Source organism: Populus trichocarpa, chromosome 18, assembly GCF_000002775.5.
Source record: "Populus trichocarpa isolate Nisqually-1 chromosome 18, P.trichocarpa_v4.1, whole genome shotgun sequence".
Classification (NCBI taxonomy): Eukaryota; Viridiplantae; Streptophyta; class Magnoliopsida; order Malpighiales; family Salicaceae; genus Populus; species Populus trichocarpa.
The window spans coordinates 11,416,067-11,432,925 of NC_037302.2; the positions used below are offsets into that span (position 1 = coordinate 11,416,067).

Below are 16,859 nucleotides of genomic sequence, written 5' to 3' on the forward strand. Positions count from 1 at the left end.
TGGCAACCCATATAAACCGAGTCATTTGGGCAGACAATTGCTTTTCAGGTTTGGTTTGTATGGGCTAAGGCAAATCTAGCAGCATGCTTTGTGGGGCATCCATTGTGGCTTGGCATTTCGACATTTCGATTCCTTGGTCAACTGCAGAAATGGAGAACTGGAAAAGAATACAGTGATAACTGTTCCGCGATCAACAATTAGATAATTTAATCTTGAAAGATAATTTAATCGATTAAATTTTAGATTTGTTTTTTAATAATTATGAATTCGAGTTATCTTAGAACCACTAGAAATTTATATGGTCATTAACTTCAGAGCTAATAAAATTAATTAAGATACTCATAAATTAACCCAAATATTAATTAAAAAAATACAATGGGATCATTTTTTATTCTTGAGGCACCAAATATGTGCTCCCTTCATGTTTTCTCACGTGTTAGACTTACATGTGTAAGATCACCAGCTATAGAAAGTGAAAAGTAAATTATGAACTGCAATCAAAGTCAAAATTAGACTTGCAGAATTCTAATACTCCTAGTATAATTCAAATAATCTAAAACAAAATATTGAATGAAGGTATTACCTAAGGTATATGATACAATTTGGAAGGTTTGAGATTACTAGTAACATTAAAATACTTCAATGTCTGGATCCACTTCTCTTGATTCTTCAGCAGATGAACCGCAGTTGTATTTGGCCAAAGCTCATGTGTGCATTGTGTGGGCGGCTCAGGAAAATTGTACATAGACCACTTAGCATTATACCTATTCTTTGCACGGTGGCCTTCTCGGATCCAATCACCAAAAACTTTATCCTCCGGGCCTTCCAAATGATTTTTTGGCACCTCTGAATCTCTAATCCACTCTACAATATCCCATGAGATCATGTATCCCATACCAGACATATAATGCACAAAAGGGTCCATGCTAGGGCATGGGATAACATAACCATAGTACAAATCTTCTCTGGGCAATGGTTTTAACGACTCCACTAAATTATCTAACCGGAAATATGTGTCATCGTCGGTTTTCATGACATAATGATAAGGAGGATAAGGTTTATCTGTGTCATTCAGCATTTCTGGCAAGCTTGAAAAGTAAGTGTAGGTTTTACCTTTGTTCATGTTCTCCTTGCAATCCAGGATGATAATATCATCATATCTCATTATCTCAAGAGCAACAAGTACCTTTTGGTCTTCCTTGGTTAGATTGCAAAACACAAACTTCACATCAATCTGTGCTCCCACCGGAGATTGGGTGCCATATATGAGACGCAGAAAATGTCGACGTTGGTATTGATCGGGAAGTGTTAGAACGCCTATAAGTATGCGAATATCATCACTAGAGGTTGAAGAATTCATGGCAAGAAAATTGTTAGAAGATGGAGCGGAGGATTGAGATGGAATGTTGGAGAGAGCACATCTACCAAAACTTAACAAGCTATCAAATCGGATTCCATTGATGGTAGCCAAGGCACACAAGAAGAAGATGAAGAATAAAGAGGAGAGGATGAATCGGTGCCGGTCTGGCTTTGAGGTGCTCTTCATTGTTACTTGCTTCTCGAATCCCTTGCTCTGGCTCTTCGTAAGAAGAAGTTATGTAGTGAGTATATTGATGAATTCCAAGTATTCTTACATTCAAAGTATAATTAAATTGGCAATTTCGTGCGATTTAGACTACCATGTTGACTTTTATTCCACTAAGGAATAAGGTGTTGATCATACCATTGAATGTACCATTATGTCCTTGGATCTTGGGACAAACTAGGCCTTTCTTTTCATGTCATATGGCCTAAATCAAGGAGTTTAAAGTCTATTCCGTAGGTTTGCTCCTTTTCCATGAATAAAGGGAATTGCACTATACGTCTTCGCGCCTGTGAAAATCAAATGCAAATAAGATTTTGCAGCGAGGGATAGTGGGATTGGGCCTATAAGTTAGGCTGGACTGTATTCGGTCTTTGCTTGCACATGGCTAAAGCCATTTGGTCAACTTTTCGTAATTAGGTATGTCGGCATGAACATGGCCGGCTTCGAGACCTCTTTACCTGACGTGTCGCTCACCACACTTGAATGCAAAGCAATACCATTGACCCCTGAAATAGAGTGCACGCTGTTTCTAGTGATCTGCGGGGAAATCGTACGTCAAATGATGATCCCCAGGAATACAAGGGGATTGGTTTTTTGTGTTATAAAAGGAAAGAAAAGATGCAAATTAACAGGAAATATATTACTTGAGTTTTTCAGTTTAGCACCAGATAAAATTTACTATAGAGAAATTACTATTTTGTTATTCGGTGGAAAAAAGGAAGACTTCATGTTGACGGTAATTTAGTTTATTTTAGAGGTTCATCGGTCATAAAAAAATTATTTGGGGATATATTAGTTTTTTCCAAAAACAATTATAAAAAAAATATATTTTTAGTCCCGAAATCAATAAAATCTAGAATTGTTGACCACAAGTTTTTTTTTTTGTCTTTTTATAAACTTTAAAACAGTTAAAATACTTCTTTACCGAAATGATTAAAAAAAATAGAGTTGTTCACCGAGAGTTTTTTGGTTTTTCTCTTCTTAGATTAAAGTTAAAATATGTATTTACCCTTGTAAAAGACAAAAATTAAGTTATGCATTTAAGAGTGTTTGTGTCCTTTCACATGAGTTTATTTGTGATTTCCAAGAGGGATGAGGGGCATTTTGATATTTTTTACGTTGAGTTTTTAATTTTTTATTCTAAGAAGCTGATGGCGCGTGCTCATTACACGTTAGCGAGTGAGTGACATCCGTGCCATTTAAGTAGTGCGTGAGACGCCATCTAGTGACCAAATCTACACTTCCATCGTGTTGCTGGAAGAGGCATTGTGTTCTCTTCCTCCAGGTGAGGTGTGTGATGGTGGATGATGAACAATATTTTACCGGTGGTTGTTTTTTTTTTCTCATTCTTTTCTCTCTCCTACTATGAAAAAGTGCATGATTGTCCTTTTTGTTTTTGCTATTTCAATTTCAGTCCTCATTTTTTTTTAATTCTTATCATTTTTATAAAAATCTTTGTTTGTTTTCAATTTAGCCTTTTAATTACAATTTCTCATATGTTATTTTTTTTCATTTCGGTCCTTATTCTTTTTATTTTTATTTTTTTCCTTGGCTATTTTGTTAAAGTTTTACTGGCTTTTAATTTCATCCTTCGATCAAAGTTGATGTTTTTTTTTATTTAACTCCTATTCTTTTGATTTGTTTTTCCTTCTGTTAAAGTTATTTTTTATTTCAATTTAACCCTCCAATTAAAAATTTTTGTTCGCCCTCTAATGTATTTTACAATTCAATTTTCACCCTCTTTCTTTTAATTATAATTTTTTTAGATCCTTTTGTGTAATTGATTTTTTTTTATGGTTTCATCCTTTGATATTTGATTTGTTGGAGAATGGGTTTCATATTTTTCTTATTGCATCTGATCTAATAACTCAGTTTATGAATTTGAAAAATTAATGTCGTTCATATTCTTTTCATATTTTGCTCATTTTCTTTTACAATCTTGTCATTGTACATTATTGTTTTACAAAAAATTGGTTTTATGATTATTTTCAGTTTCTTTTCTATGAGTTTGTCATAGTATAATGACCTAGATCACAAGTTTTGCATGTTGTTTTTAATAGAAGTTTTTAAAAAGTTGTTTAGTTTGTATTTGATTTTTGAAGATATTATTTTAATTCATCTATATTTTTTTGTTTTATATAGATGAAAATTATTTTTCAAAATAAAAAAATTATTTTTAAATAATATTTTTGATATGTTCGGCCTTGTGTAATATTGTTTTTAGACCATGAGTTTATTAAATTAATTCCATCTATGTTTCTATTTCTATTATCTTTAATTTATTTAAATAAGCAAGTTCAGTAAACACAAACGAGTAAATATCTCAGTTTATGTTATTAAATATTTTGATCTACATTCATCTCTTCATTTTCTTTAATTTCTCTTTTAGTTATTGTTAATGATTTTTTTTGTTTATTTACATAGATGATCATCGATTTATTTAACTAGATATTTGTATAGACTTTTCGATTTACACTTTAAATATTTTATATAAAAAATATATTGAAATAATCTATATATCATGTATTTTTTTAAAAAAAAAATTATAACCCATAATAAAATACAGGTTAAGTAACTAGTAATAAATAATGCGGGTGATTTAAGCTAGATTGCTAGATGGGAACTAGGAAAATAAGAAAAAGATTAAAAAAAAAAAAAAGGAGCAGCAATATTTGGCAGTCTTTTCGAGGGACATGCATGTAAAAAGAAGCAGTGTTTGATTTGATGTCGTCTGTTAAAAAAAATGATTGTATTTGGACAGGCTAAAAAAAATAATAATTAATAAACGGTTGATTTACAATTTTGCGAGCACTCAATTTTATCGGTTTGAACTCTTTTAAATTAAGTTTCTTTGTCCATCTAGATTCTAGCGTAACCATTTACTTCCTTATTCATTTATTTTTCCATACTGAATTTGGTATTCAACTAACATTGATTTTGTCACTTTATATATATATATATATACATATATATATATATATATATATATATATATATATCACTAGATATTGTGTCTGTGCTACGCTATAGTTTAGATTCTAAGTTAATTTTTAATATAAAACAAGAAGGTTTGATATCATAAATGTATTCTTTTGGTGTCATGAAATTTGTTAATTAAGAATATATATAAACTGATATTTAAAAAAAAAATTGTTGACAATAATTAAAGATTAAAGCAAGAAGTTAATCTTTCAAGTAAAAAATTAAATATATACATATAAATATTTTTTAAATATAAGCTATGAGTTGCACTGTTAGTTAACAATAACATAGATTCAATAAACTGTGAAATAGAAGAAAGAGTAAAGGCAACAGAATCATTTTCAAATAAATGTTTTATTTAATTCTATGAAAATTAAAATAAATATTCAAATGAGTTCAAAATATTTAAATTCTATAGAGAAAAGGAGTTCAAAATATTTAAATTCTAGAAAAAAATTATTTTCTTAGTCAAAATCTTCATTTCTTATTTATGCAAACATGTCTTGTTTATTAACAACACAATTTTTTTTAATAAGAATTAAGAACTTAAGGTAATTAAAACAAATATGCATAAGAATTCCAATAATTTAAATTCATGAGAAAAAAAATATTTCTTTAGTTAAAATTACTTTTTTATATTTTATTGTCATTGAATATTCACGTGCAATATTTTTAAGAAAAAATAAATATTATATTTATATATAATTAGTCATAAATTAATTGCAAATATTACAATGAAAATCTCTAATTTTATTTACAGATAATAAAATAATTTGTTAACTTTTAAATATCATTGTAATTATTTATTTTTAAAAAAAGTATTTTAAAATATAAAAATTTAACAACTAAGCGCCTAGGCTTTAAAGGATGACCTAAGCATGTCTAGGCTTGCAAGGGTAAGCCAATGCTTTTGTTTTTTTTTCAAATAAAAAATAAAGAGATGACATGTAATCTTTCAAGTTTTTTTTTTAAGTAAAACGGACAACACGTCTTTCACCTAAATAAATAATATGTCATCTATTAGAAAATTAGAGTCAATTTTTGGAATATCAAAACTTAAAGTAATTTTTATGAACTAAAAACATTCTAAAAACCTTAGTAGTTTCATGGATTATAATTTCATCTTACCTGACCTCAACCTAATAGATGGATATTTTTAGACTTGATAAATAATAGATAAGATATAAATATTATTAAACCCGAATCAAAACCTGCTCAGACCTAACCCGATATATATATATATATATATATATATATATATATATATATATATATATAGAGTATTTAGATTTTTATAATACAATATGATATATACATATATTAAACACCTATATATGAATGATATTTATTATCTTATCATTTAATATTTATATTACCTAAGTCTAAATGATGTGGTATTTTTACTATGCATTGCCTCCACTGTTTATCCTCTCATATTTTACTGTGGATGGACTGTGCAAAATTTTATAGTTTTTTAATTTGGTCCTCAAACTTTGTTTTTGGACAATTTAGTCATAATTAAAGAGCAATTGATTTTGAATACTTATGAAAAGGTGGGATTGAAAGAGAGGGAACCAAAATAAAAAATACAGCAAACATGAGTGGCGTGCCATAAGTTTTGAAAAGATGTACTTTGGTCCTCCAACTTAAACAATAACACAAATTAAACAATTTTGGTCCCCTAACATTTCTCCAATTCTATTTTGGTACAGAAATTTATTTTTGTTATTTTTTGATCCCTGGTTAAGAGAGAGGAGAAAGAGAGATTGTCGAATTCTGGCGATAGAAAGAGAAACATGTCATTAACACCAATTTAGGCCACCAAAATAAATGATATTTGTGTCGAATTTTTTTATTTGATGAGGGGAGTTCATATTAAGTGTTTTTGTTCCTTTAAAGTTCGTGAAAAAACATATCTTAGCTCGGGTTGATTTTTGGTTTTGCATAAGTTTGGTTTTTTGAGGCCATGGATTGATTTATCATGGTTTCTAAGATATTTTATAGGTGTTTTGGGTAAAAAAAAAAAAACGGGTTGAAAATGGGTTTTTGGGTTGAAAGTACCTTGAACCTCATTTTTTGACCACCACATTGACCGAAATCTAGGCAAAACAGACGTTGTGTTGTCTGATTTTTTTTTCAAAAAAAAAAGTGTCATCCGCCCCAGGTGAATTTAAAAAAAAGGGCGCAATCACACGGGCCCTGATGAAATAGGCTAGGCAGGCTGGGTTAACCATTTTTTTCTAATTTTTTTCATTTCAATTAATGCTTCTTTTTTTTTAAAAAAAAAAAACTTAATTATATTTACATTAATACCCATTCTCTCTTTTATTTTGTTTAGAGAACCTCCTTTAAATGATGATTATTTTTTGGTTATGTGTTTAATTTTCGAATAAGTTTTTTTGATTGATCTATGATTTTTTTAATCTTTTGTATAGATAAACTATATTTTTGAAAATAAAAATATTTATTTTTAGATGATATTTATAATGTGTAGCTTTGCATATTATTTATTTTTTCTTTTTATTTTATCCAATCAATTTAATATATTTTTTTATTTTTATTATCGTTTAATTAAATAATAAAATATTTTAATACACAAAAATTAGCAAACATGATCGGATAAATGTCTCGTCTTGTGAGATTAAATATATTGATCTATATCTATCTCTCGGTTTTTCAAGTTTTTTTTGGTGTCATTAATGATTTTTTATTTATTTATTAGTACACATAGTTCTTAGTTTATTTGATTATATATGTGTATAAACTTTTTGATTTGCTCTTAAATTTTTGAACTTATATAAAAATATATATATATATAATAATCCTTTCGATACCTTGAACATCAGCAGCCTCGTAATAATGCCATGTCTCGTTTGAACGTTTCCCTTGCAGCAAGGTCAAACAGTTTGGCCATTTTATGCCCACGTATATGCAGTATGCACCTTGCAGTTTGAAAAAGGATCTGGATGTTTTAGTGTTTGTGGACCTAAACCGATTGAAAACTAGATCAAGACTGTTCCTTATCCGCTTCCTTCTTTCAAGTACATTGTATAATAAAAATTTAAATACTCAACATATATATAATTTTATTTTTTATTGATTAATAAATAATAGCTGATAATGAATACCTATCAGAGGTACAAAACCTGATGAATAGTTTATGAATATCTAAATTTCTTACTTGATGTATAATAAATAGAATATGAATATTAAAAAATTCAACACGTGGGTATCCATTGACATTTTTAATTCCCAACCTCAAACACCCTCTCAATAAACATCTAAAACTATAGGGTCTAAAAATATAAAATATAAAATTTTAAGGACCAATTGAACTTTCATGAACACTTCAAGGATTATATTGATTTTTTCTCAAAATAAAAGGACTAATACATGATAAAAATAAATTATTATGATTGAAACATAAATACCCAAACCTATAGGGACTAGAAATGTAAAATTAAAAAAAATAGGGATCAAGTTGAACTTTTTAGTAACTTCAAGAGTCAAATTGAACTTTTAAAGATTATCTCACTTGCCTACTATTATTAATTTGTCTTGTGTTCTTTTCTATTATTTAATTTTATTTCTTTAATGGTTGTTTTAGTGATGTATATATTTAGACTAAATTGGTGATCATGCTACGCTGGAAGTACATATTATTTTTTCAGTAAAATATTTAAGTATCACAAATATGTTTTTTTTTTAAAAAAGAAATCTAATTACTCGGGTTATAGTCCCGACCAACTAAATAAGTTGGCTTTATAGCAAATTAGCAAAAGAGAATATATATATGTCATCACGATAACATGAAAAAACAAAACTTTATCAAAGAGCAAAATGATGATATTGTTTAATTTTTAGTCAATTAAATATGAAAGGAAAAATCATGGTAAAAAAAATATAAAATATTAGTGCGAGTCAATTTGAGCCAGGACGATTGACATGTAATCTGGACATTAAAAGATGAGTTAGTCTAAATTAACCTACAAACTTACTTCCTAAGTCATGGAGTCGAGATAATTCGGTAGAAAACAAAATTGAAAATAACAACAAGGCCATTTAAAAAAAAAAAAAACAAAGTCGAATGACGATATAAAAAAAAAAGATGTTAATCCCTGTTAACTTTTCAAACTCGTGACTCGGGTCATCATACTATAAGCACCATACATGAAAAAATCATGAAGCCCAATCCCTAGAAAATGAAATGTTGTAGGATGACTTGAAAAAAAATTAGACAAAAAAATGATAATTAAAAGAATAAGGGTTGTCGCACCAGACTCAGCGGCCTTAAAATTTTTTATGGAAAAAATGAATTTCTAGCATCCGGTTCTTTGATGGGGAAAAGTCTTGTTTAAGGAGTTGCCACCTAGTATTATGGTCACTAGGAACCCTAACTGGTCAACAGAGATTCTATGGTACGGGACTGGTTACGTAAAAGAGAAGATATTATCACCCCTTAAACGTTTTGCCTGAGGCAGACTACATTGCTGGTTTTGTCTTAAATTGCTAAACGTTTATTAGTTTATGCTATGATGATTTGCTTATAATATTCCTAACTCTAGTGCTAGTAAATATCCAACTGCGGATACTTCCAACTCTGACGTTGGTAAATATTACGTAGCTATAAAATAAAATAGATTTAAATCAGTATTTTTATTCCTAACTCTAGCGTAGTGAACAAAAACAAAAACAAAATTTATTTTTATGCATAAACATATTTTTTTTATTTTTTGGGCTGGGCCCCAATCATGAGCTGGCTAGGCCCAGCCAGCCCGGCCCGGTCACTGGCCCAAGCCAGTGGCCCGGCTGGGCAAAGCAACACGCGTGCTCTAATTCACGCGTGTTGCTCAGTGTTCAAGTGAATTAAAATTCACTTGAACAGTGCAATGTTAATTTTTTGGAGAAATAAAGCAAAGCGGGAGGAGAAAGGTTGCTTACCTGATCTGCTGGAGGTGATGAAGACGACAGTGATGTTGATGTTGGTCTCTGCGTTTTTCCTTTTGCTTTCCTTGTCTGTCTGAGTTTCTTCCTCTGTTTCCTTTCCCCCCCCCCCCCCCCGAATTCTCTCCGTTTTTGGTCTCTCTCTCGCTGTAAGTCCTCCTGCTTTCTGTGAATTTGTTTTGACTGATTCTGGGTCTTTCTTTGTCTGCAGGGACGAAGGCAATGGCAGAGCCAACTCGTCTCTGTGTTGCTCCTCTACTTTTCTTTCCTTCTCTTCTCTGTATATTTGCTTTTTTTTACTATGTTTTTGCCCCCCTGTTTCGTTCTTTTCCCCCCTGCTTCTCCCGCTCCCCTCCCTGGGTTCTGTCTCTGGTTTTCTTATGATTTTTCTCCAGTTCCCGTCGTCTTTTTTTTTGCCTCCCCCCGTTTTCTTCTTCGGTTTTTCCTTGTGTCTGATTCCTTGTTCTGCTGCCTCTGGTTCTGGAGGCTGGTTGCTGAAGACTGTGAAGACGATGGTCAATGCCAGTTCTCATCTCTGCGCTTTCGTTCGCTGGTGTTTTTTTTTTTCTGAGTTTGCGTCTCCTTTCGTGCGTTCGCCTGTTGTATTCGATATTTATAGGCAAAAGACGTTACCACGTTCTCCGCCGTTTCTGCCGAATCGGGATGGAGGAGATGAACAGCAAAATGTTAATGGCCATTTGCATTTTGGTCCTTGAAGTTTTTGAACGTTTTGTAATCAAGCCCCTTGGTAAATTGTAACTGGAACCCTGTATTTTAGTGCCATTTACAAAATGCTCCTTGAACGTTAATTTCTTGTAATTTTAACCTCAATCAGCCCCCAAACCTTGATATTTCTTCAATTAAATCCCTGATTCCTTTAATTAATTAAATCAAAGTTTAATTAAGTCCTCAAACTCATTAATTATTCAATAAAGCTTTTGATTTCATTAATTAAAATAATCCAAATTTTTTAATTAAATTCTCAAACTTATTAATTCTTCAATTTCTGACCAATTGACTCTCAAATTTAATAATTTCATCCTTAAACTTCAAATTTTATGTTGTCTTAACCCCATTCTCAAATATATTTTTATCCATTCATTTTTTATTATTTATTCAAAAATTGGGTTATGACAAGGGTTAAAATCTTAAGAAATAATAAATCAAAGGGCAACAACATATTTTTAATTTCAGAGTTAAATTGAAAACATTAACAAAAGGAAAAAAAAATAAAAGAATAAGAACCAAAATAAAATAAAAAAACAATACACAATCAATTTAGATTTAATGATGAAATTAAAAACAACAAAACTTTTATAAAAAGGATAAAGAAAAAATAAAAAATAAAAAGAATAAGGATCAAATTGAAAATACCAAACATGATAAAAAAAACATCGAACATGTAGAATTTCTTAATTTTTTTAAAATAAAAAAATCTTAAATGTAAATAAAAAAACTTATGAACGCATCTAATTACATAAATTGCAAACTATTTTGTAAATAAATTTTTTAAAAAAATCCATCAACGAGAAATAAAAATATAATTGAAAAAATTAAGCGAAAAATATAGATCAATATATTTAATATCACAATACGAGTTATTTACCCGGTTATGTTAAATGAATGTTAAATGAATATATTTATGAAATATATGAATTTATTAACACACACATGGATTTTATTGAATAAAATAAAAGAAGAAAAAAAATTATATGCAGGGTTGCACATATAAAAAATATTGTAAGAAAATATTTATTTTTTTATTTTTAAAAATAAGTTTAATGTATATAGAATATAAAAAACTATTGATGAATCACACCAATTTCAGAAAACAATGAAACATACTTAATATAATTAAAAAATAATAGTTATTTCAAAAAAGCTAGATAAGCCAAAGAAATCATATAGAAAATGTATTAATTAAAACATAAATGCAAAAAATATTTTTAAAAATACATATAAAAAGTACTAAAAAATAATAAAAAAAGAAAAAAAAAGAATGAGGTCAGGTTTTATGGGCCTGGTAAGCGAGGCCTAGTGCTTGGCCCATAAAAAAAGAGCCTGCACGGGGGCTTGCAAGTTGTCTATTTTGGCAGATAACGCGTCATCTATAATTGCCCAGAATCCAGCCATTGTGATCGTTGGAAAAACAAGACTTCTGCTTTTTCAACCTAAAAATTTATTTTTAACCTTTTTGTTTTTACCAAAAACACATAGGAAATACCATTGAAACCTTATTTAATCAATTTAGGGCTTAAAAAATGCAAAAAATCACCCCAAAATCCATAACCAACCCGTAACAAAAAATCTTTCAGAGCTCAAATATGTATTTTTAGGTGTTTTCAAGGTAAAAAAACACTTAATCTTAACTTCTCTTATCATATAGAACTATTTGACACAAAAATTGATCTTTTTAGTGGTCAAAATCATCACCAACTACAACTTTATCTATTTATGTTGAAATTCGATGACCCCCTCTCTCTCCTCCATAAAAAAAAGAACTATATATAAAAAAATTAAAGTATGATATCAAAATATAATATTTAAAAATTATAGGAACTAGTTACCTAATAATTTAGAAAAATTTTATTATTAAAGTGAGAGGGTGAGCAATAAAAGAAGCTACACTGAAAAGGCCACTTGCTTTATATATTCTGTTAATTTGGATTATTACTGGCGATTTACTTTTTCATGTTCCGTTAAATTATTTATACTCATGTTTTATTTTTTAAAAAAACTTTTACCCTTCAGCTTAAAACAGATCAGGCACCTTTGTACAATATTTATATTTTTCTCTTTTCTTTTCTTCATTATTTGTTCTCTTAATTAATAACGTAATGAGATAATAAGGGGGACTTGTAACTAAGCTAATAACTCTAGTTGCAATGAATTGGGTGTAGACGTGTGCTCGTTTTCTTCTCTTGTAGTTTATCCCTATTTAATGATTCCATCTAAATTAGTCAAAAATAAAATTATTAATTAGATGGTGGAATTTAGAGAGTACCAAACATATCTGCGACTTCCATCAAATATGTTGAAGAATCTTAATATTAATAAAAAAATTATTTACACAAATAAAATTTATTAACTTAAATAGATTTGGGTTATTAATCGTGATTCCATCTTTAAATCCGAACTATTTTAATTTAGTAGTTTTATTTTATTTTATTTTTAGTAAAATCAATTTACATAAAATTGAGAAGGAATTAATTATATAACTCCAACCATCCAATTTAGTTACTATTAATACGAATATATAATTTTTGTAATTAATGTAATGAATTTAATCACCATAGAAAGTAAAAGATGAGCTTAAATAGCTTAAGAATCGACCATATCGACGAGCAGCTATCAGACATTCGAAAATAAACATAAGGACAACGGACTTAGCTTGCAGCACAAAGTATAATATTATTTACCACACCAATCGATTCTTACACACAACAATCCAAATGCAAACATCTGTTTCTATATGCTCTTTCCTATATACAAAATTCATACACCATTTTTTTTTAAAAAATAAAAGAATACAGGTAATTAAAAAAATAAAAATCTAACATCCCTGTTCTACAATGAAATGATGAAACAATCCCAGAACGTACTGAACAAAAACACAGGTCCCATCAAGTAAATTGGCATCGGAAAACCTCTCATAAAACACAGGTCCCAGCACCAAATTCAGGGTTACCACAAAGAATCATGGAGAAATCGATTTGAAGCTATTTAAACCTTGGAAATACTTGAGCTCCAAGGAAATCTGCCTCTCAATCTGAAGTTGGCGACGGAAATTTTCAATAAACATTTCAGCTCTCTTATCAATATCATCTTCTGATTGATAGCTGATGGTTCTATGTAGCCCCTTTGAAGAACCCGGGTCTTCTGATTCTTCATCATCAATATCTTCCCAGCCCCTTAGCCCTGGTCTATCATTAAAGCTAAGCTGGTGTCTCCTCGAGGATGCAGCACCAATCATAGAAGCCAGACGCCAACGACTCATATCAAGATTTAGTATGATCTTTACCTTCTTGATTGCCCTCGTTAAGCGGCTAAGCAATGACCACTTGTCCCTGCCCATGTTAATTATCGAGTTGCAGAATTTATCACTAACAAAGAGATGTGTGTGTGTGTTGCTACGTTCTTAATGTGAGAATCGTGAGATTAAGCCTTTATATAGAGGATGGAGAAGTGGGGTCCAAGGAATATATAGAGTTGTGTGACAAGAGATTATTATATAAATCATCAAGTATTAAGCAACATGAAGTTGCTAGGCAAGTTTTCAGAGAGGACAAGGCGTATGGAGATGAAAAACCGTGTTGCGATGATACGCTAACTTTGAACTTTAGAAGTTAGGAATGTGACTGTGGTCAAAATCTTGAATGGTTCTGGTATTAGCATGAGATTATGCAGAGGCAGCTGGATCCTGGACGCTTTGCATTCATCACATCACGAAGGTGTTAAGCAATCCGATTAAGTGCATTAAGAAAATTAATATAGTCAAAGAACATATTTATCCTCCAACTATCATCCCATTCCTTAATTATTAAGTCTATAAACAAAATATAAAATGAAAACCATGAAATATTTTCGTTTTTATCACAAATTTTGGTCCAGTATTTAATTTAAAAGTATGTGTCCTTTTCCATCACATGCATATTTTACAGTAAAAAATTCAGCAGAAAAAAAAATAATCTAAACCATGTATTTCTTCTATGATTTATATTAAACACAAATCTTATATTTTCCACTAATATAATCTCTTTTAACTACAAGATCTAATTCAAATTAAATAAAAAACAATAGATGGGAAAAATAATAAAAAATTATTGTTTTAAGTTCACTCTCTTAAATTAACATTATAGTACATAACAAAGACTTTTTGATAAAAAATTTAAATTAATTTTTGTACCGATATTTAATTTATCATTAATAATATAGAAACTGCGATTTAACAAATGAAACATCTTAATACCAATTAGAGCAAAACATTGAGTTTGGGATACTAGCTTGATCTGATTTTATATAATACCAGTTTGAGCCAATTTTTCTAGATGTTTTTACACTTTCCTTTTGAATTAACAACGGATCTAGGCCATGAAGGTTTATTGGTAACATTTGATTGATGAGGGACTTAAATGAAGAAAAAGGTTTTGTATGGGGACTCAATTAAGAATTGTGTTGATGGTCGGGGATGAATTCATCCTTCCCCTAAAGTTAACTAATTTACCTAGTAGATTTGTGATGTGACCATGAAAGAACCATAGTTTTAAAACGTGGTATGGGGTAAGGCATGAATTATGGGGTGGAATGATTGGCATTTTTTTTTTTAAATAATCAAAATAATATTATTTTAATAAAAAATAACTTTTTAAAAATTCAAAGGATTGATGTCACGGTTAGCCATGTTATTGGGTCAATTTAGATTTCAATTGGGTCAATTTAGATTTCAATTGGGTCAACTGAGTTTTTTTTTAACCTAATTATACTAAAGCTTCAAATAAATTAGGTTTTGAATTAACCGACCAATGGAGGTTTTAAAATAATGATAAAAACAAAGAATCTTAGGCTATTTTTGCTTCTATATACGCGCGCGCGGATAATACTAATGATTGTAGCGTTTAAGAGAAAAGGGGAAAAAGGAGGGCGGGGAAGCTGTGTCGTGGGTTCATGCGGCATCCTCGAAAATGTAATTACGTGAAGAGGTTTCTTTAATCTTTTTAAAAAGCTTCCCAACTCGTCTAGAAAACTCAGTTGAGTCACTCAAAAATCAAATGTGGAAAGGGAAAGGAGGGGAAGGATAACGTGGGTCCTGTGCTCACAAAGGATCCCTTCCTTCCAAGTTCCAGGCGCTGCGCAGGTTAAGCTAGAGAAGGTAGTTCAAGATCCGCATAAAACTGCAGCCGTCTCAAAAATTATAATAAAAGATGACTTCATTGTTGAACTGTAAATTAAAGAACAAATTTCGGGGATGATCAGGCTGCTGGAATGAATTTAAATGATTAATAATCCGTTTATTTGGACCTTTAATTTGGAACTAATCTATGTGGTTTGAGAACTGACGGCTAAACGCTGTTGACCCAATCGTCTTAAGTAAATTAGCGGAATTGCCTGCCATTTGTATTTGAAAAATTCGCAGAAGCAGGGCTCAAGGTTAATCAACTTGCCCGCCGAGCACTGGTTGCCCAGTAAGCTCTGGTGGGGTCTAACAAGATGAAAAATTTATCATGGAAAGTGCTTGAAAAACACCCCCAAGTGTTAAATTTAATGCAGAAAACCCAGCATAATACAATTAATTATGTTAGGGTTGACGTTCATAAGCAGCATGGTTACAGCATGCAAAACGTGCACTGCAACACTTGCAAAATAGTACGGCTCCCTTGAATTCAAAAGAGGATCTGTACGAGGTAAAAAAAACAGCAATAAGAAACAAGAGTGATCCCAAATAAAATTAAATTACGTATCTGTCATTGCATAGATTGTTTATTTTCCTTTGAGTTAAGTCGTCGCAGATTTATTCTCACAGTCGAGGAAATGATGGATACCGCTTCTCTCAGCATAGGAGATCGACTCTCACATAAAAATCTTTAAGGAATTGTGACGGCGCAGGCTAAAGAAAACCATGTGGCAAAAACAAGTTGCAGAAGCTAGCTAGAAAGCTTCAGACATCCAGAGCAACCGTTGTGGGCATACGGTAATTCAAGGTATTTATATAACCTTGTCAGCTCATCTTACTGGAATAATCATTGGTACAGAAAGGAAATGCCTAATTTACATAGAATGCTACACTACCATAGAATCGATAAATACAAATAGAAATATCGAGGGAATATTTCCGTCGGTAAATTTTCTATATATAAAAGGAATTACAGTGGGAAAAAAAATTAAAACAAAGCAAAAAAAAATAATGATGTGTCATTTTTACCAACGGAATTACCGACAGAATTTATCCATCGGTAAAATCCGTCAGTAAATTCGTTGGTAAATTGTGAACAATGTTCATCATGTCAATTACAAAAGAAATCACCGACGAAATTTTCCAGAGAGCTCTAGAACTGTTCACTTTCCAATTGCACTGTTAATTGTTGTTCTTTATGGACAAAATCACCGACGGATTGAAAAGTCGTCGGTGTTATTTGATGGTTTTCTAAAAAAATTCAATTAATTAAAATTTTTCATTTAAATATTACAGACGGAATCACCGACGGATTGAAAAATCGTCGGTGATTGTTGGCGGTTTCAGAAAACTTTTTATGAAATTGAAAATTTAAATTAAATATTACAGACGGAATTACCGACGGAATAATTAAAAAATATTAATATTTAATTATCCGCCAGTAAAACCGTCGCTAAC

The 16,859-nt window shown here is 30.4% G+C and overlaps 2 protein-coding genes across 2 annotated transcripts; both read right to left on the reverse strand.

Annotated features, from left to right (window-relative positions):
- Positions 1–358: 358 nt before the first annotated feature.
- Positions 359–1,645, reverse strand: LOC7488979 (hydroxyproline O-galactosyltransferase GALT3). Its single transcript, XM_002325026.3, has one exon. It carries the CDS (start codon positions 1,544–1,546, stop codon positions 584–586), a length of 963 nt encoding a protein of 320 aa, XP_002325062.1. The 5' UTR covers positions 1,547–1,645; the 3' UTR covers positions 359–583.
- An 11,252-nt stretch (positions 1,646–12,897) lies between these two features.
- Positions 12,898–13,659, reverse strand: LOC7488980 (uncharacterized). Its single transcript, XM_002325027.4, has one exon. The coding sequence runs from the start codon at positions 13,584–13,586 to the stop codon at positions 13,209–13,211; it is 378 nt and encodes a 125-aa protein (XP_002325063.1). The 5' UTR covers positions 13,587–13,659; the 3' UTR covers positions 12,898–13,208.
- Positions 13,660–16,859: the final 3,200 nt, after the last annotated feature.

Excerpts from the sequence above, each read along its gene's own strand:
- LOC7488979 (XM_002325026.3), bottom strand. The coding sequence starts at position 1,546 with ATGAAGAGCACCTCAAAGCCAGACCGGCACCGATTCATCCTCTCCTCT.
- LOC7488980 (XM_002325027.4), bottom strand. The coding sequence starts at position 13,586 with ATGGGCAGGGACAAGTGGTCATTGCTTAGCCGCTTAACGAGGGCAATC.